Genomic DNA, 23606 nt, shown 5'->3' on the forward strand with positions numbered 1-23606 from the left:
AAGCTGAACCCAAACAATGGTGAACAGTACCTGTGCCCGAATTGTGAGTGTTATGCATGGAATGCAGGGGTCAGTAAGATTTAGTATACAAAATGCAGGGGTCAGACATGTGCTGGGGGAACACACTTTAGGAGAGGAGATGGCTAGTGCTAGCAGGGGGGTGGGGGGAGTTAGGTATGTGCTGGGGAGAGAGGGCTAGTGCTAGGGAGGGGGGGGGGTCAGATATGTGCCCATGGTGCTTTCCGAGAGGAGAGAGCTAGTGTTGGGGGTCAGGGGTGCTGAGGGGAAGCTTTGAAGGGGTGAGAACTAGAGCTAGGTGGGATGGGGGGTTTGAATATGTGCTGGGAGCACTTTGGGAGAGAGGAGAGGGCTAGTGCTGGGGAGTCCGATATGTGCTATGTGGTGGTTTTGGAGGGGAGAGGGCTTGAGCTAGCAAAGGGGGTCAGATATGTGCTGTGGGGCGCTTTAGGAGGGGAGAGAGCTAGAGCTAGCAGGTGGGGGGGGTTCGAATATGTGCTGGGGGGTGCTTTTGGAGGGGAGAGGACTTGTACTAGCGGGGGGTCAGATATGTGCTGGGGGGTGCTTTGGGAGGGGAGAGGGCTAGTGCTAGCAGGGGGTGTGGGTAGGGGGAGTTAGATATGTACTGGGAGGTGCTTTGGGAGGAGAGAGGGCTAATGCTGGGGGGGGGGGTCAGCTATGTGCTGGGTGGTGATTTGGGAGGGAAAGGGCTAGTGAAAGATGGAGGTGGGGGTGGAATATGTGCTGGGGGGGCACTTGGAAAGATGAGAGGGCTAGTGCAAACGGGGGTAGGAGGGTCAGATATGTGCTGGGGGTGCTTTGGGAAGGGAGAGAACTTGTGCTAGAAGGGGTTGTCAGATTTCAAATCCAACCCACATTTCTAGCATAAGTCCTCTCCCCTGCCACATATCCTCTTACCCCCCCCCCCCGCCCGATCACTTCACTTATTTTTTAAGTTGTTCTTCCCAGCCACTCTCTCCCTCTCCCCTGTCCATCTACAGAGCATAATAAAAACTTTCTACAGACCTCGATTAGCATGTGTCCCTCCTCCCCCCTCCTCCTCCTTCTGTGTGTGTAAATAGAGCCAAGAAGGAGGAGCAGGGGGAGGCAGTTTAAAAAAAATCCAAAGTATTGAAAAACGCCAATCTTGGAGTTTTGAATACTTTCAAGTACAGAGGAGGGGTTTGGGGTCTTTTAGACCCCAGATCCCTCCATGAAGAGAACTGGTCACTGCCTATTACTGTCACAAGGGATGTTTACATTCCTTGTGACAGCAATACAAGTGATCAGATTTTTTTTTCTAAAGGGACAGTGTAAAAAAAAATAAAATAAGGAAAAACAAAAAGTTTTAAGCGCCCCATTCCTCCCTGCTCACACGCTAAAGCAGATGCATACATAAGTTGTGCCCACAAATGTAAACAGTGTTCAAACCACACAGGTAAGGCATTGCCATGATTGTCCGAGCGAGAGCAATAATTCTAATGTAAGATCTCCTCTGTAACTTTAAACAGGTAACCCTTAACATTTTTTTAAAGCGTAGCCTATGGAGATTTTTAAGTACCGTAGTCTGACGCCATTCCACAAGTGTGCTCAATTTAATAATGTGACATGTTAGTATCTATTTACTCGGTGTAACATCATCTTTCACATTATCTCTAAAAAATGCTATTGCTAAACTTTACTATTTAGCTTTTTTTCTAATTCAATGAAGTGAATTTTTTCCCCAAAAATTAGTTTAAAAGACTGCTGTGCAACTACAGTGTGACATAAAATATTTCAACAACTGTTATTTTATTCTGTAGGGTCTCTGCTAAATATATATATATATATATATATATATATATATATATATATATATATATATATAATGTTTGGGGGTTCTAAGTAATTTTCCAGCAAAAAGTACTGATCTTAACTTGTAAGCAACATATACCAGAAATAGGCCTGGTTTTCAAGTGGTTAATCCTTTGATAGTGCAATCCTCAACTATTCCGCACACTTAACTACAGCAAGTTGTGCTTAGTGCCTATAGATATACTGTACCAGAGTGGGAATACAAGTGAATGTGGAGTCTTGCTTGAAGCTCTTGTCTATGAGGGTGGTTTTCTTTGCTTTTTGGCTTAGAACAATCTGTACTTTGCTCTCTCCCTGAGCACCCACCAGATGTACACAGATACTTTCATAGTGCTGAGAGCGTAGCTCTGATGGAAAGATGACCGCATGGTGCCTGAAGAGATAAAAGGGAACAGAAAAGATGTTTGCATTTCACCAATCACAAGCAGAACTGTGTACATCCACTGAGCAATGGTAATATAATAGGACCATAGGCAGAACATATATACTAACATACGGTAAATAAAACACTGGACTCAAAAACTTCAGGATTCAATAGGCAGCGGCCCTTCTTTTAGAGGTATTAGTTAAAAAATTATTAAATCCATACACTGTAAAAATCTATTTTAAAATTTACCAACCAGCTAATAAAGCTTGAGCTAATAATTACTACAACTTAGTGCCGGTTCACACATATGCAATGTCAGACATCGCTTGTGATTTGCACCGCACTGTTATGAAAATCACATGCAATGTCTGTGCAATGCAAATTCAGCCATGCAGATTGCATGACTGAATTCGCATCGTATTTGGGCCAAAGTCCCACAGGACCCTTTTTTTAGTCCGTTCCAGAATCGGATCGCATGGGTGTTCATACCTATGAGATCCGATTCCTGTCCGAACTGACAGTTTGCACTGCGATATGCAAACTAATCTGGGTGTGTCGTTAACTTTGTAACTTTGCATATGGCAGTCTGAACTGTCTGCGAGTAAGGTGCGATGTGGGACCCCGCAGTGGATTTGCAGGGTTCCCGCATCGCACCAATGCAAACCAGCACCTAAAGTCCCTTTTCATAAGAAAGGGACAAGACCTCATAACAGAAGCTGCGACAAGGGGTGGGAGGGCAGGATGTGCCTTTTCTTCAGATCCCTACCGACTGCCTCTCAAGTGATGCATTTGTTTTCTTTCTATAGGGAACAACTTGTGCCTAAACCGTTGACAACAGCATGAACACCAATCACAGGTAAGTATATTAACTGACAAATTTGAATAAAAAATAAACTGTCTGCCACGGTCCCATATGTGTGCACATTTAATTTCACACCCCCCACTTCCACACAGAATACATGCCAGTGAATCATGCTGGGTGTTGTCATTTGTACATAGATTGCAGAGATGTGGGGGATGCAGTGAATAATCATTCCTTTGAATGGGGTGGGAAATGTGGAGTAAGCAGTTCATGTCTATTTGTGTGGGTTGGAAATAACAGTAACAGATGCAGCAACAGGACTAGCAGAAATCACAACTGCTAGAAATTCTTAACCTGAAGGATGTGGAGATGATCCTCAAGCAGATTAAAGGCCTGGTCTGAGCAGTAATATTGTATAGGAAATGTATTTAAGATTGTAGCTGATCCATTTACTCTGTGGCTGGAGATGAGCAAGGTTGCCTTAAATGTCAACCCAGGCAGATGTTTAATAGGGCGAATGACATTCTGCAGAAGAAAGTGGGTGAGACGTCCTTGGGTTGAAGTGGTTATACCTGCAGCTACCAGGTATTATCCACGTATCAAAATTTTCAGTTTGTTATTCCCTTCAGTGTAAAAGTGATTAGAGCAGCTATAGAGCCATCTGATCACTTCTACAGGCAGCAAAAAGGGGTCCCTCCCCCTCCCGCTGCAGCCTTTCCTTGGCTCTCCTGTCCCATAGGGGAGCTTGGGACCACTCCAACCAGTGACATCTAGTGCACTGCACAGAGAGAGAGGAACTGATGTTGTTCCTCCCTCTCTGTGACATTAGAAAGTGGAAGCAATGAGGATCTTGCCACTTTTAGTTTTGTTTGGATCTTTACAAGCCATTACCAGCTTGTGAAAGCATCTGATCAAACCAATCCTGGTTTGATAAGATGATTTGGAGGCCAGTGGAGAGATATGGGGCCTAATAGATCCCAGATCTTTCCATAAAGAGGACCTGTCATATTCCATGCTATCACAAAGAATGTTGTTCATCCTTTGTGATGGCGATAAAGTTAGAAAAAAAAGTACAGTGCTAAAAAAGTAAATTTAAATAAAGAAAATAATAAAATGTTTAAAAAATGTTAAGTGCCCCAGTCCCCCCCCCCCCCATGCTCATGCCCAAATGTGAACATGCACGTAGGTCCCACACGCATATGTAAATGATCACACCATACATGTGAGGTATCGCTGCGAACATCAAAGCAAAAGCAATAATTCTAGTGCCAAATCTCCTGTGTAACCCTAACCTGGTAAAGTTAAACCATTGCCTATGGATAATTCAATGTATGTTACCATTAGAGATGACCTTGCGGGTCGCCCGGCGGTCGGTTCGCGGCAAATTTTGCTTGTTCGCAAATTCACGAAAAGGTGGACTTTTGCCTATGTTTGCGGCGGCCATATTAGTTTACATTGGGGAGAACTTTGACCCATGACACAGCCATCAGGTGGAATGGGACAGCCAATTGAAACATTTCAGCACATGGACATGCCCCCTACCTTATAAATAGACCAGAGCTGTCGGCCATTTCACATTCTGCTTTTTGTCAGCATAGGGAGAGGTTGGCTGTGCGCATCACGGACAGATTGCCAGACACAAATAGCTCTGTTAAGATCCACAAAAGTCCTTTTGAGGGCTGATATTTGGTATAGGTCTACTAGACTTTCTTTTTAGTTTAGGGACAGGTATGCTGTGTTCATCAGGGACAGATCGAGATCGGTAGTGACACAAATCGCTCTGTTAATGTCCACAAAAGTAATTTCAAGGGCTGCTATTTATTTGGTATAGGTGTGCAGTGCACTATTTAGGGGTGTAATCCACGGTATAATATACTTTGTAATATAGAAAGCATATTATAGTGGATTTGTATTGTGCACTGTGCAGCATTGTGACAGGTCTGGTGACTGAGCATTGCTGTAACAATACTACAAACAGTGACAAAAGCACTTTTAATGTATTATAATTGGTGTGATAGACCAGTGGCCCCCCAATACCACATATTGAAGTGGGGTGTTATTTAACAGTATACTTTTCTAAGAGTGTATTTTAGTCCTGCAAAAATTTGGCCTCTTTTGCTGTGTTAACTGTGCTACACACAGTGACAACAGTTACTGGCCAATTATTTGTAGAACTGGTGTGATAAAACTGTGGGCCCCCAATATCACATACTGAAGTGGGGTGTTATTTAACAGTATACTTTTCTAAGATTGTATTTTAGTCCTGCAAAAATGTTGCCTCTTTTGCTGTGTTAACTGTGCTACATACAGTCACAACAGTTACTGGCCAATTATTTGTAGAACTGGTGTAATAAACCTGTGGCCCCCCAATACCACATATTGAAGCGTGGTGTTATCTGAATATACTTTGCTAAGTGTATTTGTGTCCTGCAACAATATTGCCTCTTTTTCTGCATTAACTCTGATACACACAGTGCCAAACTCCCTGGCCAATTTTTTGAACAACTGGTGTGATAGACCAGTGGCCCCCCAATACCACATATTGAAGTGGGGTGTTATCTGAGTATACTTTTACAAGTGTATTTGTGTCCTGAAACAATATTGCCTCTTTTGCTGCGTTAACTCTGATACAAACAGTGCCAAACTTCCTGGCCAATTTTTTGAACTGGTGTCATAGACCAGTGGCCCCCAATACCACATATTGAAGTGGGGTGTTATCTGACTATACTTTTACAAGTGTATTTGTGTCCTGCAACAATATTGCCTCTTTTGCTGCGTTAAGTCTGATACACACAGTGCCAAACTGACTGGCCAATTTTTTGAACAACTGGTATGATAAACCAGTGGCCCCTCAATACCACATATTGAAGTGCAGTGTTATCTGAGTATACTTTCATAAGTGTATTTGTGTCCTGCAACAATATTGCCTCTTTTGCTGCGTTAAGTCTGATACACACAGTGCCAAACTCACTGGCCAATTTTTTGAACAACTGGTGTGATAGACTAGTGTCCCCCCAATACCACATATTGAAGTGGGGTGTTATTTAACATTATACTTTTCTAAGAGTGTATTTTAGTCCTGCAAAAATGTGGCCTCTTTTGCTGTGTTAACTCTGCTACACACAGTGACAACAGTTACTGGCCAATTATTTGTAGAACTGGTGTAATAAACCTGTGGCCCCCCAATACCACAGATTGAAGCGGGGTGTTATCTGAATATACTTTCCTAAGTGTATTTGTGTCCTGCAACAATATTGCCTCTTTTGCTTCGTTAACTCTGATACACATAGTGCCAAACTCCCTGGCCAATTTTAGAACAACTGGTGTGATAGACCAGTGGCCCCCCAATACCACATATTGAAGTGGGGTGTTATCTGAGTATACTTTGCTAAGTGTATTTGTGTCCTGCAACAATATTGCCTCTTTTGCTGCGTTAACACTGATACAAACAGTGCCAAACTTCCTGGCCAATTTTTTGAACAACTGGTGTGATAAACCAGTGGCCCCCCAATACCACATATTGAAGTGCGGTGTTATCTGAGTATACTTTCATAAGTGTATTTGTGTCCTGCAACAATATTGCCTCTTTTGCTGCGTTAAGTCTGATACACACAGTGCCAAACTCACTGGCCAATTTTTTGAACAACTGGTGTGATAGACCAGGGGCCCCCAATACCACATATTGAAGTGGGGTGTTATTTAACATTATACTTTTCTAAGAGTGTATTTTAGTCCTGCAAAAATGTGGCCTCTTTTGCTGTGTTAACTCTGCTACACACAGTGACAACAGTTACTGGCCAATTATTTGTAGAACTGGTGTAATAAACCTGTGGCCCCCCAATACCACAGATTGAAGCGGGGTGTTATCTGAATATACTTTCCTAAGTGTATTTGTGTCCTGCAACAATATTGCCTCTTTTGCTTCGTTAACTCTGATACACATAGTGCCAAACTCCCTGGCCAATTTTAGAACAACTGGTGTGATAGACCAGTGGCCCCCCAATACCACATATTGAAGTGGGGTGTTATCTGAGTATACTTTTACAAGTGTATTTGTGTCCTGCAACAATATTGCCTCTTTTGCTGCGTTAACACTGATACAAACAGTGCCAAACTTCCTGGCCAATTTTTTGAACAACTGGTGTGATAAACCAGTGGCCCCCCAATAACACATATTGAAGTGCGGTGTTATCTGAGTATACTTTCATAAGTGTATTTGTGTCCTGCAACAATATTGCCTCTTTTGCTGCGTTAAGTCTGATACACACAGTGCCAAACTCACTGGCCAATTTTTTGAACAACTGGTGTGATAGACCAGGGGCCCCCAATACCACATATTGAAGTGGGGTGTTATTTAACATTATACTTTTCTAAGAGTGTATTTTAGTCCTGCAAAAATTTGGCCTCTTGCTGTGTTAACTGAGCTACACACAGTGCCAACAGTTACTGCCCAATTATTTGTAGAACTGGTGTGATAAAACTGTGGCCCCCCAATATCACATATTGAAGTGGGGTGTTATTTAACAGTATACTTTTTGAAGATTGTATTTTAGTCCTGCAAAAATGTGGCCTCTTTTGCTGTGTTAACTGTGCTACACACAGTCACATCAGTTACTGGCCAATTATTTGTTGAACTGGTGTGATAAACCTGTGGCCCCCCAATACCACATAGTAAAGAGGGGTGTTATATACCTTTTTGCAGATATACTGCGATTCTCTAGAGACTTTTGACATAGGGTAATTTAAAAACATGACAGGCAGAAGAAGAGGCAGACACTTACGCAGGGGTGGTAGGGGTAGGGCAGGAGCAGTAGGCCGGAGCCAAAGTGTTAAGTTTCAGAAGGTGCATTCGATTACGTCAAAGGACGCACCAGACTTGGTTGAGTGGCTCACTCAGCCTTCCTCTTCTGCACCCTCCTCATCCTCTCTATCTGCACCCTCTTCACTCTCTGCTGTGTGCACCACCAAAGACACCACCACAAACGCCACCACCACCACAAACTCCCTCCGCTTGAGTCACTGGAATTATTTTCCTATCCATCACAAGACATTTGCGATGGGCAGCCATTCTTGGCATTGGATCAGGAAGAGGAGGTAGCAACAGCTGCCACTCAGCAATCTGACAACAGTACCCAGATCAGCCCAAGGTGGTTGGTCCCCACTGTTGCTGCCTACTCCGAGATCTCGAATGTTAGTGGTGGGGAAGATGACGTGGATGATGACGTGTCTATGGACGTCACGTGGGTGGCCACAAGAGAGGAAGAGGAGGGGAGTTCAGTGGGAGAGACTGACCGGCAGATAGGGAGGAGAGGCAGGCAGAACTTGCATTGCACAAGAGGTACAAAGCAGATTGCAAATGTATAAAGAGCGAGCCATCAACCATGTACAGTCACATCTGGTGCTTCCAGGACGCTGGCACATGGCTCTGCAGTGTGGGCTTTTTTCAATGTGTCCGTTGCTGACAACAGTGTTGCCATCTGCAGCCTTTGCAGTCAACGCATAAGTCGCAGTAAGCCCAACACTCACCTAGGGACAACCGCCTTAAGAAGGCACTTGAACTCCCATCACTGAGCCCAGTGGGAGCAACACCGTCAGAACCCACAAAGCCACACTCCAGGCTCTCACCGTCCAGCCTCTTCTCCTTCTCCTCTCTCCTCACAATTGTCCTCCACTCCACCTTCCATCATGCCGTTGTCACATTGTTCTGGAAAAAGGCAGGCTTCTGTGGCCCAAATGTTGGAGCGTAAAAAAATGATGACGCCAGATAACCCTCTTGCCCAACGTTTGACTGCTGGCTTGTCGGAACTGATAGCCCGCCAACTACTGCCATATCAATTGGTGGACTCAAAGGCCTTTCGGAATTTTTTGGCCATTGGAACACCACAATGGAAGGTCCCAGGCAGGAAATATTTCTCGCAGAAGGGCATTCCAGAGCTGTATGGCCATGTTCAGCGGCAAGTGAATATATCTCTGGAACACAGTGTCGGTGCCAAAATACATCTGACCACAGACACCTGGTCTAGCAAACACGGGCAGGGAATGTATATCACTTTTACTGCCCACTGGGTGAACCTTCTGATGGCCGTCAAGCATGTGACCCGTGGCACCCGCGTAGATTTGGTTGTACCGCCACGGATTGCATGCAGGCCTGCCTCTTCTTCTCCTCCTACTCCTCCATGCTCCCTCTCCTCCTCGGCTGACTCCTCCTTTTCCGCTGCTACCGTCTCTTCTGCTGCGCTGCCCAAGATCCCCAGAACCAATTCTACATGCCAGGTGAGACATTGCCATGCTGTGCCGCGTCTGTTGTGCCTGAAAGCCAAAAGCCACACTGGTCCTGCACTCCTTTCAGCTTTGCGTTCACAGGCAGATCAGTGGCTGACACCACACAATTTGACAGTTGGTAAAGTTGTGTGCGACAATGGTGCCAATCTGCTGAGCGCGCTGAAACAGGGCAAAATAACACACGTGCCATGCATGGCACACGTCCCAAACTTGGTCGTGCAGCGATTCATTGCCAAATACCCTGGGATCCAGGACGTCTTGCGGCAGGCCAGGAAAATCTCGGGCCATTTCAGAAGATCTTACACAGCCATGGCTCGCCTTGCTGACATTCAGCGGCGACACAACCTGCCCCTCAGGCGTCTTATTTGTGACTGTCCAACGCGATGGAACTTTACGTTGCATATGCTTGATAGGCTGCTCCAGCAGAAACGTGCAGTTAACGACTACCTGTACGAACTCTGCGGCAGGACAGGTTCTGGGGAGCTTGGGTTTTTTTCACCTCGCCAGTGGCTGCTCATGCGGGACGCATGCAGACTTCTGTAGCCATTCGATGAGATCACCAAACTGGTCAGTCACGGCAAAGGCGCCATCAGTGACATCGTACCTTACGCCTTCTTTCTGGAGCGTGCATTGCGTCGTGTCATTGATCAAGTCGTCGAGGAGCAGGAGCAGGAAGATGAGGAAGTCGCAATGGTGGATGAATTCCCAGTGGGTGCTACTCCATCTGAGACAGGTCAACAACAGGAGTCTAAAGAGGAGTCAGAGGAGGATGGTGCCGGGGGGGGATGAGGAGAAGCAAGAAGAGTATGCTTTAAACCTTTCTGGGATCCCTGGTGTTCTCTGTGGATGGGGGGAGGAGAACAAGGATGACATTATCCTGGATGATGAGCTGGAAACAGGCCACTACACCTTTTCCAGTTTAGTGAAAATGGGGGCCTTCATGCTCCAGTGTTTTAAGGGGGACCCCTTTATAAAAAGCATAAAGGCCAAGGATCAGTACTGGGTGGCAACGTACTTAGACCCCCGGTACAAACAAAAAATGGTGGAAATGTTACCACAATCACAGAGGGCGGTCAGAATGCAGCACTTCCAGGCCTTGCTGTGGGAAATGCTGCATTCTGCTTTTGCGTGCGCTGGCAGAGGAATTTCCAGTCACAGAGAGACAGTTGCGGGTAGCAATCCAACAGCGCCTGCAAGTGGAGGGCGGTTGGAAGATGTCTTGGTCACTTCAGATATGAGATCCTTCTTTCAGCTGAACCATCGACAGCTGTACTCCGGATCCAGGATTAGGGAATGCCTAGACCGACAGATTCCCGACTACATCAGGTTAATGGCCGATGTGGATGCTCTGAGGAGTGATGAACCCCTGGACTACTGGGTGGGCAGGCTTGACCTCTGACCAGAGCTTGCACAATTTGCAATGGAACTGTTGGCTTGCCCCCCGTCCAGTGTCCTGTCCGAAAGGACGTTCATCGCAGCAGGGGGGATCGTGACCGATAAGTGCACTCGCCTAGCTCATGACAGTGCACGGTGGGGAAGGTAATATTGGGCGTATGCTATAGGCCCCCCAACCAGAGGGAGGAGGGTGAGGCGGACCTCATGTTACAGATAGGATTGGCAGCAAGGATGGGAAATGTCATTATAATGGGGGACTTTAATTATCCTGATATAGACTGGGCAGAAGGAACCGCGCATTCAGCCAAGGCTCGGCAGTTCCTAAATGTTTTGCAGGACAATTTCATGGGTCAGATGGTGAATGCACCGACAAGAAACAATGCGGTACTTGACCTACTGATTACCAACAATACAGACCTGCTCACGGATATAGAAATACGGGACAACTTAGGGAACAGTGACCATAGGTCAATTGGTTTCAGTATTAATTACAGTAATAGGAAACACAAGGGTAATATAAGGACACTGAATTTCAAAAGAGCCAATTTCCCTAAACTGCGCTCGCTGCTAGAAAATATCAAATGGGATAGAACCCTGGGAACAAAGAACACGGAGGAAAAATGGGAGTGCTTCAAGAGCATACTTAACAAGGGGGTGGGCCAGTGCATTCCACAGGGAAATAAATTTAAAAGAGCAAAACTAAACCCTGGGTGGCTAAACTCCAACATAAAAATGTATATTAGAGCTAAAGAAAAGGCCTTCAAAAAATACAAGACTGAGGGGTCATTGGCAGCATTTAAGCATTACAAAGAGTGTAATAAGAAATGTAAAGATGAAATCAGGGCGGCTAAAATAGAACACGAGAGACATATAGCGGAGGAGAGTAAAAAGAACCCCAAGAAATTCTTTAAGTATATAAACAGTAAGAAAGCGAGGCCAGAACACATTGGCCCCATAAAAGATGATAAAGGAAAAATGGCCACTGAGGACAGAGAAAAGGCGGAAGTGTTAAATAATTTCTTTTCTTCAGTCTTCACAAAGGAATCGGGGGGCTACACGAACCCCGCTTGTAAGGCCGAACTAAATAATACACCTCAGGAAGTGCCGCCATGGCTAACAGAGGATAGACTTAGAGCTAAACTAGAGAAACTTAACATAAATAAATCCCCGGGACCGGATGGCTTGCACCCAAGGGTTCTTAATGAGCTCAGCCAGGTGATTGCCAGACCATTATTCTTGATCTTTAAGGATAGTTTACAGACAGGTATGGTGCCAGCTGATTGGAAAAAAGCCAACGTGGTACCAATATTTAAAAAGGGGCCGAGATATATCCCGGGTAACTATAGGCCGGTCAGCCTAACATCAGTAGTCTGCAAAATTTTGGAGGGGATGATAAGGGACCACATACAAGACTTTAGTAATGAAAACGGTATTATAAGTAGTAATCAGCATGGATTCATGAAAAATCGTTCATGCCAAACCAATCTATTAACCTTCTACGATGAAGTGAGCTGCCACTTAGATAAAGGTAAGCCTGTGGATGTGGTGTATCTGGACTTTGCAAAGGCCTTTGACACCGTTCCCCACAAACGCTTACTGTACAAACTAAGGAAGGTAGGTATGGACCATAAGGTGAGTACCTGGATAGAGAACTGGCTCCAGGGGAGAGTACAGAGGGTGGTGATTAATGGGGAGTACTCGGATTGGGCGGGTGTGGAAAGTGGGGTCCCCCAGGGTTCTGTCCTGGGACCAATCCTGTTTAATTTATTCATAAATGATCTAGAGGAGGGGATATCTAGTACAATCTCAGTATTTGCGGATGATACTAAACTAAGCATGCCAATATCTTCTATGCAGGATGTGGAAATCTTGCAAGCAGACCTGAACAAAATAACGGGGTGGGCAACTACATGGCAGATGAGATTTAATGTAGAAAAATGTAAAGTAATGCACTTGGGGGCCAGAAACCAGAAAGCAAGCTACTCACTAGGGGGGGAACCTCTGGGTGAGTCTAGGATGGAAAGGGACCTGGGGGTACTGGTAGACAACAGGCTTGGAAGTGGCATGCAATGCCAAGCCGCTGCAAGCAAAGCCAACAGAATACTGGGTTGTATAAAAAAGGGGATTCACTCCAGAAATAAAGAGATTATTCTTCCACTCTACAAGACTCTGGTCCGGCCACATCTGGAGTATGCTGTCCAGTTCTGGGCACCGGTCCTCAGGAAGGATGTGCTGGAACTGGAGAAAGTCCAGAGAAGGGCAACAAAAATAATCAGGGGAATGGAGGACATCGGCTATGAGGAAAGACTACAAGCACTGAACCTATTCTCTCTGGAGAAGAGACGCTTGAGGGGGGATATGATATCAATGTACAAATACTGTACTGGCGACCCTAGCATAAGGAACAAACTATTTAGAGTAAGGGAATACAATAAGACACGTGGCCACTCACTAAAACTAGAGGAAAGGCGGTTTAACCTTAAAGTGCGTAAGGGGTTCTTCACTGTAAGAGCGGTAAGGATGTGGAATTCTCTTCCGCAAGCAGTCGTATCAGCGGGGAGCATTGATAGTTTCAAAAAACTATTGGATGGACACCTTAAAGACCACAACATACAGGGGTATACAATGTACGGTTAAAAGCAAACACACACACATAGGTTGAACTGGATGGACTTGTGTCTTTTTTCAGCCTCACTAACTATGTAACTATGTAACTATGTAAGTGTAGACTGCCTCACATTTATAAAAATGAATGAGGCATGGACCTCTGAGGAATTCAACACATTTGAACAGTAGACCATGTTTCATTGAAATTCCTCATGACAGGCCACAAATATCCGCCAGACCGCCATCCACCCACAACAATTCCTGGTCCTTGTCTTCGCTAAATACAGCGGCATAAAAGGCATTTCATGTCCATGGAATGCCAAATTATTGGGGCCTTTCATGGCCGACAATTATTTTTTCTGTGAATGCCCAATGTACCCCCAGCCACCAAATACTACGTTCTTAGCTGTCAGGTAAACCCATGTGGTCTAATTTTTGGGGCCTATACTGGCCGACGCTTACTTCTGTATCCTGTGAATGCCTAATGTACCTCCAGCCACCAAATACTACGACCATGTGTCTGTGGTCAGATGTATCTTGGCACTGACACTGTGTGCCAGAGATATATTCACTTGCCGCTGAACATGGCCATACAGCTCTGGAATGCCCTTCTGCAAGAAATATTTCCTGTCTGGGACCTTCCATTGTGGTGTTCCAATGGCCACAAATTTACAAAAGGCCTCCAAGTCCATCAGTTGATATTGCAGTAGTTGGCGGGCTATCAGTTCCAACATGCCAGCAGTCAAACGTTAGGCAAGAGGGTTATCCGGTGTCATCATTTTTTTCCGCTCCAACATTTGGGCCACAGAAGCCTGCCTTTTTCCAGAACAACGTGACGACGGCATGATGGAAGGTGGAGTGGAGGACAATTGTGAGGAGAGAGGAGAAGGAGAAGGAGAAGGAGAAGAGGCTGGGCGGTGAGAGCCTGGAGTGTGGCTTTGTGGGTTCTGACGATGTTGCTCCCACTGGGCTTGGTGATGGGAGTTCAGGTGTCTTCTTAACCACTTTAACACTGCTCACTGTGCTGCTACTGCGGCACAGTGGCTCGTTATCGTCTGGCGATGTAGACCTACGTCACCAGACATTCCCCTATCTCGGCCACGCGTGCGCCGCCAGAGGCTCGCACGCACCGGCGGAGGCTCGCTCCCGCTGTATTCAGTCACAGCGGGAGTCAGGCCAGGGGAGGAGCGGCGGTGATCACCGCCGCTCTTCCCTGGTCGTCGGGGATCGAGTGTGGAGATCTGCCCGCTTGTGTAAACAAAGCGGGCGGATCTCCTAAGTGACAGGCAGGGTCAGATTGCAGGATTCAGCATAGCTGAACCTGCGATCTGTCCCTGTGTCACATAGTCCCCTCCCCCCACACACGTTAGTAAGCACCAGGCATACATTAACCCCTTGATCACCAATAAAAATTAACCCCTTCCCTGCCAGTGTCATTTTTACAGTAACAGTGCATATTTATAGCACTGATTACTGTAGTAATGTCACTGGTACCCCCAAAAGTGTCAAAAATGTCAGTCAAGGGTCCGATCTGTCCACCGCAATATCGCAGTCCCGCAAAACAAATCGCAGATCGCCGCCAGATCGCCGCCATTGCTAGTTTAAAAAAAACCAATAAAAATGACATCAATTTCCCATAGTTAGTAGCTGCGATAACTTTTGCGCAAACCAATCAAAATACGCTTATTGCGATTTTTTTTACCAAAAATATGTAGCAGAAAACAAATTGCAATGCAAGTTCTGCCTGCCTCTCCTCCCTATCTGCCGGTCCGTCTCTCTCTCTGAACTCCCCTCCTCTTCCCCTCTTGTGGCCATCACGTGACATCCATAGACACGTCATCATCCACATCACCTTCCCCACCACTAAGGTTCGAGATCTCGGAGTAGGCAGCAACAGCGGGGACCAACCTCCTTGGGCTGATCTGGGTACTGTGGTCAGACTGCTGAGTGGCGGTTGTTGCTACCTCCTCTTCGTGTACTGATGCCAAGAATGGCTGCACATCGCAAATGTCTTGTGATGGATCTGAAAATAATTCCAGTGACTCAAGGGGAGGGTATTTGGTGGTGGTGGTGGTGGTGGTGGTGTTTGTTGTGGTGTCTTTTGGGGTGCACACAGCAGAGAGTGAAGAGGGTGCAGATAGAGAGGATGAGGAGGGTGCAGAAGAAGAAGGCTGAGTGAGCCACCCAACCAAGTCTGGTGCATCCTTTGACGTAATCGAACGCACCTTCTGAAACCTCACACTTTGGCTCCGGCCTACTGCTCCTGCCCAACCCCTACCACCCCTGCGGAAGGGCCTGCCTCTTCCTCTGCCTGTCATGTTTTTAAATTACTCTGTGACAAAAGTCTCTAGAGAATCACAGTATATATGGAAAAAGGTATATAACACCCCGCTTCAATCTGTGGTATTTGGGGGCCACAGGTTTATCACACCAGTTGTGCAAATAATTGGCCAGTAACTGTTGTCACTGTATGTATGTAAGATTCTGGTACCTTTGGTACCCTTATTGCCCATTTTCCTTTTCATATTGCATCCCACCTTTTTAGTTAGGTGGAACGCATATACCTTTAAGCCGTATGACATCATCACTGAGCGCCGCTCTGAGCGGCTATTTCAATCGCCGGCTTTCTCTCTCAGGTTGTTCGTTCAAACCGCATGCTTACAACCCTTGTCTTATGCTGCCGGAGCCTCCAGCTATTCTCTTTACCTGGAACAGACCGGAACCTTGATACTTATCCCGTATCTCGCTACCTGATCACTCCCTCACTACTGGACCCCTCTACTTACTAACCTTACTAGTGATAAGTACCCCACAGGGGATTCCTCCATAACAACCTTACACTATCTACTTCTGCACATTAAGGACTGTTACTATCTATGCATTACTAATTCTATCATCTGCACTGTTACATAGATTGCTAGCTCTTGAGTCTACTACCATCTATCCTTGCACTGGGTTAGTCTCTCCTGTATATCATCTGCTGTCCTTACCACCTATTGCCATACTTGATTACTAACCTATCTGCATCCTACCTATTACCGTCTACTACTCTCCTGAACATTACTATCAAGTGCTTATCATTGCTATCATTGCTCACCCCTGTCCCTTCAGCACATCACCTCTATACTGTCATATACATCCTATCACTCCAGGAACATCTTATTGAGTGTGTGTATATCTGTATGCTGAAGCAGGCGGGTCCACAGTGATGAGTCTGGAGAGTTGGATCTGGTAATTCAACACATCTCTACATGACTACTGAGTGGAGATTCTGCAGGTGCAAATCCAGCTTACTATAAAAACGCAGGAGCGTTACAGATTGAACGAACCTAAAAAATGGATTCAGCAGAATTACCCACTCAAGTGATACAATTAACACAAAAAGTAAATGCATTAATACTTACTCTTACTGAAGTAAAAGATGAAAATCAGACTCTGAGACAGCAGATAACCCGTCTTTCACAGCTTACTGCTGCTCAGCCCCCCTAAACCTAAAATAAACCCTCCTCTAGTGTTTACAGGTGATCGGAAAAAATGTTGTGAATTCAAAAACGCATGTCAATTGCTTTTTTTGCTTAATCCTCGTACTTACCCTACTGATCAAATTAAAGTCTGTACCACTATCTCATATTTAACGGGTGATCCACGGGCCTGGGCAGACTCTCTCTTTGAGAAAGATGATCCTCTTCTCAACTCCTATCCCTTATTCCTAGCGGAACTCGCTAGCTTATATGAAGACCCCAATAGGCAGAGTACTGCTGATATCCAATTGAGGGCTTTAAAACAAGGAAGGAGACCTGTTGAAGACTTTGTAGCAGAGTTCAAAAGATGGACCCTTGATTCAGGGTGGAATGATACATCTCTGCGAACTCAGTTCAGGCTCGGGTTGTCAGAAGCCGTTAAAGACGAGCTCGCCCGAGCGGATTTACCTGGCACTTTAGATGCCTTAATACAACTTAGTATCAACATTGACAGGCGACTGCGAGAAAGAAAGGCTGAGAAAATGGGAATGCCATTGTCCAGTCCTTCTCAGATTTCGGCCGTTGACCCTACTCCTATGGAGGTAGGAACCATACGCCCACCTTTATCGACCACTGAACGAGCCAGGAGAAGATCCAGAAATCTCTGCATGTACTGCGCATCCCCGGATCATTTGATAAGCGTCTGTCCCCTTGTCCGCAAAAAAGAGGGTGAGAGTTCACATGTCTTACTAGGGGGATTAACAACTTCCTTTTCTAATCCCTACCTCTTTGGTCAGTTGACATTGCAGTGGGACCAGACTAGGATCACCACCAAGGCTATGATCGACACAGGATCTTGTGGGAACTATATCGATACACGTTTTGTTACTTTAAATAAAATACCTATTATTTCAAAACCTAAACCTGTCTCTGTTAGTTTCATTAACGGTATTCCGTTATCTTCTGGTCCAATCACCAATCAGACACAAGCACTCCTTGTCACTGCTAACGAGTCTCATATGGAGACCACCACTTTTGATGTACTACCTTCACCACATTTTCCCATTATTTTGGGACTTCCCTGGTTACACATACAACCAACCATAGATTGGAAAACACGGACCCTAACCTTCCCTTCTCACTTTTGCGAGATCACGTGTAACCTCCCATCTTATGGGAAGATCCTGTCTGTGGTGTCGGATGAGATTACACCACTATGCTATCAGGATCTGTCCGAAGTCTTCCTTGAGAAAAATGCTCAAGTGTTGCCTCCCCATAGGGACTATGATTGTTCTATCGATCTACTCCCTAATAGCAAATTGCCTTTCGGCCATGTTTATCCTCTTTCACAGGATGAACTTTCTCATCTCAAGGAATACTTGGATGAGAATTTGGCGAAAGGGTTCATCAGACCAGACTTTTCTTTGTCCGCAATAAGGATTCAAGTCTTAGGCCTATTATTGACTATAGGCAACTAAATACCATTACGATAAAGGATCGTTATCCTTTACCGCTCATTCCTGAACTCATTGAACAAGTGCGTGGGGCTACTTACTTTTCTAAATTGGACCTAAAAGGGGCATACAACCTAATCCGAATCCGTGACGGAGATGAGTGGAAGACAGCATTCAGAACCAGATACGGATTATTCGAATTTCTTGTGATGCCTTTCGGGTTGTGTAATGCTCCCGCAGCTTTTCAAAGATTCATAAATGACATCTTCAGAGACTTACTTGATGTCTGTGTTGTGGTATATCTGGACGATATACTTATCTATTCTCGATCTTTGTCTGAACATATAAAACATGTAAGACTTGTGTTATCCAGATTACTCGCACACAACCTATACGTGAAACTAAAAAAATGCCTATTTCATAAAGAAGAAATACTATTCCTAGGATACATCATATCTAAAACCGGAATCAAGATGGATATGAGCAAGATATCGTGTATTCTGGATTGGCCTATACCAACAACTCGTAAGGCATTACAGCGATTCCTCGGATTTTCAAACTTCTATAGGAAGTTCATCAAGAACTTCTCTGCTATTGTGAGACCTCTCACACAACTTACAAGTATAAAGAAACCATTCAAATGGTCAGAAGAAGCAAATGGAGCTTTCCGCTTGTTAAAATCAAGCTTTACTTCTGCTCCCATACTACGCCATCCAGACCCATCCCTCCAATATATTCTGGAGGTAGATGCGTCAAACATGGCAGTAGGAGCAGTTCTCTCCCAACGACCAACAAATACTTCACCACTCCACCCAGTTGCTTTTTTCTCTAAATCACTAAGCAGCCCAGAGGTGAATTACCCAGTGGGTGAAAAAGAGTTGCTTGCCATAAAACTGGCACTAGAGAATTGGCGACATTTACTTGAAGGTACCCGATTACCAATACTCATATATACAGATCATAAAAATCTTCAATACCTTCAGACTAACAAAACTCTTTCCCACCGGCAGGTACGATGGTCATTATTCTTCCTAAGATTCAACTTCCTAGTGACCTACACACCTGCAGACAAAAACAAAAAAGCGGATGCGCTATCATGATTAACCGAAGATAACTGCGCTGAAGTTCCTTCTATTCCTATAATACCCTATGAACGTATTATTGGTGTCGTTCGTTCCCTGAAGGAAGAGATTTTGCACAGTATAGGATTGGATTCACCTCCACCACAACTAACTACTGATGCAGAAGGCTTCCTCTAGACAAACTCTACATTCCCCCTACTATGCGCACCAAGATCTTGGAATTGTCACATGATGTGCCTATGGCAGGACATATGGGTATGACTAAGACCCTTAATTTGCTTACCAGGCAGTTTTGGTGGCCTGATATGAAGAGGTCTGTACAAAAATTTGTTTCTTCATGTGACATCTGTGCAAGGTCCAAAATTGACACTACAAAACCATCTGGTCTACTCTGCAGTCTACCAATACCCTAGGTTCCATGGGAAGTTGTGTCCTTAGACTTTATAGTAGAACTACCACCTTCCAAAGGATTTAATACCATTCTAGTGTCAGTGGACCATCTGACAAAGATGGCACATTTCATTTCTATTCGCAGACTACCTTCATCTAAGCAAACAGCGGAATTACTAATGAAACATGTGTTTAAGTTACATGGAATTCCAAAGACTCTTTTATCCGACCGTGGTTCACAGTTCATCTCCAAGTTTTGGCAAGCTCTATGTCACATACTACGGATTGAGCGAAAGCTCACTTCTCCTTACCACCCTCAGACCAACGGACAGACTGAAAGAGTCAACCAGTGCATCGAACAATATCTACATTGCTACACCTCATACCTACAGGATGATTGGGTGGATCTCCTCCCTCTGGCGGAATTTGCTTATAACAACGCAACCCACAGTACTACTAAGCAAAGTCCGTTCTACTTAAACTATGGGTTTCATCCCACACTTCTTCCACCACGCATCCTACCATCAAGTAACCCAGTAGCCTCGGATTATCTTACCCAAATAAAAGACTCTCTGGGTTTACTTAATACCACCATCTCACACGCTCATAGTCAACAAAAAAGGTACTACGACCTTCGTAGAAGACCTTCTCCTCAATATGCTATTGGGGACCTCGTTTGGCTATCGACAAAAAATTTAAGGTTAAAGATCCCTAGCAAAAAGCTTGGACCTTTATTCCTGGGACCCTTCCCAATTAAGAAACTCATTGGAAAAGCTGCAGTACAACTCACTTTACCGGCAGATCTCAGAATACATCCCATCTTTCATGTGTCGCTACTGAAACCACATGTTCCTAACCAAGGAATAAGGCCTACCATCTTGCCTCCACCTCCAATACAAGTTGAAGGCGGAGAAGAATTTGAGATTAGGGAGATTTTGGATTCTCGTATCCACAGAGGAAGACTCCAATATCTCATAAGATGGAAGAACTATGGACCCCAAGACGACACCTGGTTGGATACTTCTGATGTTCACGCACCTAAGCTTATACGAAGGTTTCACTCTAAATACCCGGAGAAACCAGTGCTATAGGCCTTCCGGAGCCAGCATTAAGGGGGGGGGTACTGTAAGATTCTGGTACCTTTGGTACCCTTATTGCCCATTTTCCTTTTCATATTGCGTCCCACCTTTTTAGTTAGGTGGAACGCATATACCTTTAAGCCATATGACATCATCACTGAGCGCCGCTCTGAGCGGCTATTTCAATCGCCGGCTTTCTCTCTCAGGTTGTTCGTTCAAACCGCATGCTTACAAGCCTTGTCTTATGCTGCCGGAGCCTCCAGCTATTCTCTTTACCTGGAACAGACCGGAACCTCGATACTGATCCCGTATCTCGCTACCGGATCACTCCCTCACTACCGGACCCCTCTACTTACTAACCTTACTAGTGATAAGTACCCCACAGGGGATTCCTCCATAACAACCTTACACTATCTACTTCTGCACATTAAGGACTGTTACTATCTATGCATTACTAATTCTATCATCTGCACTGTTACATAGATTGCTAGCTCTTGAGTCTACTACCATCTATCCTTGCACTGGGTTAGTCTCTCCTGTATATCATCTGCTGTCCTTACCACCTATTACCATACTTGATTACTAACCTATCTGCATCCTACCTATTACCGTCTACTACTCTCCTGAACATTACTATCAAGTGCTTATCATTGCTATCACTGCTCACCCCTATCCCTTCAGCACATCACCTCTATACTGTCATATACATCCTATCACTCCAGGAACATCTTATTGAGTGTGTGTATATCTGTATGCTAAAGCAGGCGGGTCCACAGTGATGAGTCTGGAGAGTTGGATCTGGTAATTCAACACATCTCTACATGACTACTGAGTGGAGATTCTGCAGCTGCAAATCCAGCTTACTATAAAAACGCAGGAGCGTTACAATGTAGCACAGTTAACACAGCAAAAGAGGCCAAATTTTTGCAGGACTAAAATACAATATTAGAAAAGTATACTGTTAAATAACACCCCACTTCAGTATGTGATATTGGGGGTCCACAGTTTTATCACACCAGTTCTACAAATAATTGGCCAGTAACTGTTGTCACTGTGTGTAGCACAGTTAACACAGCAAAAGAGGCCACATTTTTGCAGGACTAAAATACACTCTTAGAAAAGTATACTGTTAAGTAACACCCCACTTCAATATGTGGTATTGGGGGGCCACTGGTCTATCACACCAGTTGTTCAAAAAATTGGCCAGGGAGTTTGGCACTGTGTGTATCAGAGTTATCGCAGCAAAAGAGGCAATATTGTTGCAGGACACAAATACACTTAGGAAAGTATACTCAGATGACACCCCACTTCAATATGTGGTATTGGGGGCAACTGGTCTATCACACCAGTTGTTCAAAAAATTGGCCAGGGAGTTTGGCACTGTGTGTATCAGAGTTAACGCAGCAAAAGAGGCATTATTGTTGCAGGACACAAATACACTTAGGAAAGTATACTTAGATAACACCCCACTTTAATCTGTGGTATTGGTAGGCCACAGGTTTATTACACCAGCTCTACAAATAATTTGCCAGTAACTGTTGTCACTGTGTGTAGCAGAGTAAACACAGCAAAAGAGGCCAAATTTTTCCAGGACTAAAATATAATCTTAGAAAAGTATACTGTTAAATAACACCCCACTTCAATAAGTGGTATTGGGGGGGCCACTGGTCTACCACAACAGTTGTTCAAAAAAGTGGCCAGGGAGTTTGGCACTGTGTGTATCAGAGTTAACGCAGCAAAAGAGGCAATATTGTGGCAGGACACAAATACACTTAGGAAAGTATACTCAGATAACACCCCACTTCAATATGTGGTATTAAGGGGCCACAGGTCTATCACACCAGGTGTTCAAAAAAATGGCCAGTGAGTTTGGCACTGTGTGTAGCAGAGTTAACACAGCAAAAGAGGCAATATTGTTGCAGGACACAAATAAGCTTGTAAAAGTATAAGCTCAAATAAAAGTAAAAGCTCAGTCACCACACCAGTCGCAATGCTGCACAGTGCACAGTACAAATCCACTATAATAAATAAGGTGCGTATTGATCATAGAATAAATATGCACAGGCAGCGCTTGTGACTATAATAAAACCATAGTCTAAAAGATAAATTATTTAAAATCTTATATCTACATAAAATACCATGTATTACACATAGAAATAGAGAGAGTCCAAGTATTGGAAAAAAGTCCGTCACAAGCAAAGTTCTTGCGGGGTCCCAGTGAGGGGCATATCTCCGGTGTAGAACGTAGATAGTCAATAAGTACCTCCACCTCACCACGTGTAAACACCCAAAATATACACAATTACCAGATCTCTCCGCAATGCAAGCCTGTAAGATCATACAGTCGCGTCCGGACTATCCAAAAAAGGCTCTGTGAGCCCTGCTCACGTCTGCGGTCTCCTCATAGATGTAGTGCATAGGAGGGAGTGAAAACAAATTACACATAGAGCAGTATCGTAACTCCACCCCTCACCCATTACACTCACATCAAACATGTAAAACCACAGCATATATCGAATAATGTCAGCACTATGGTCTCTGCCGGCCGCTTACCGGTCTCCCGCCCGCTCGTCAGCTCGTCAGCCCGTCAGCGTTCCGGAAGTTGCCGAGCTCAGCCTTGGCTCTGTGTAGCCGCAGCGGTTGTAATACCACTGAAGGGGTTAATGTCAGGCAGAGGTACGAGATAAATAGGAGCACGCTCCTCTGAAGAAACGCGTTAGAGCGGTGACTTGCGCGGTCACCCAGGCAACGGTACGCTGCACGGCAACTTCGGCTGAGCTCGGCAACTTCCGGAACGCTGACGGGCTGACGAGCT

At 44.9% G+C, this 23606-nt stretch overlaps 1 protein-coding gene across 1 annotated transcript in view; it reads right to left on the reverse strand.

Moving 5' to 3' along the window:
• LOC309564225 (alpha-2-macroglobulin-like) overlaps positions 1-23606 on the reverse strand; it is a gene marked incomplete at its 3' end in the record, with an annotated part of 271806 nt that overhangs the window by 239282 nt on the left and 8918 nt on the right. The window contains 1 exon segment of the mRNA XM_082268852.1: positions 2062-2245. Within this exon segment, the coding sequence (XP_082124978.1) occupies positions 2062-2245 (184 nt within the window).

The sequence above is a fragment of the Pelophylax lessonae genome, assembly GCF_965119305.1.
Source record: "Pelophylax lessonae genome assembly, chromosome: 9".
NCBI classification, from domain to species: Eukaryota; Metazoa; Chordata; class Amphibia; order Anura; family Ranidae; genus Pelophylax; species Pelophylax lessonae.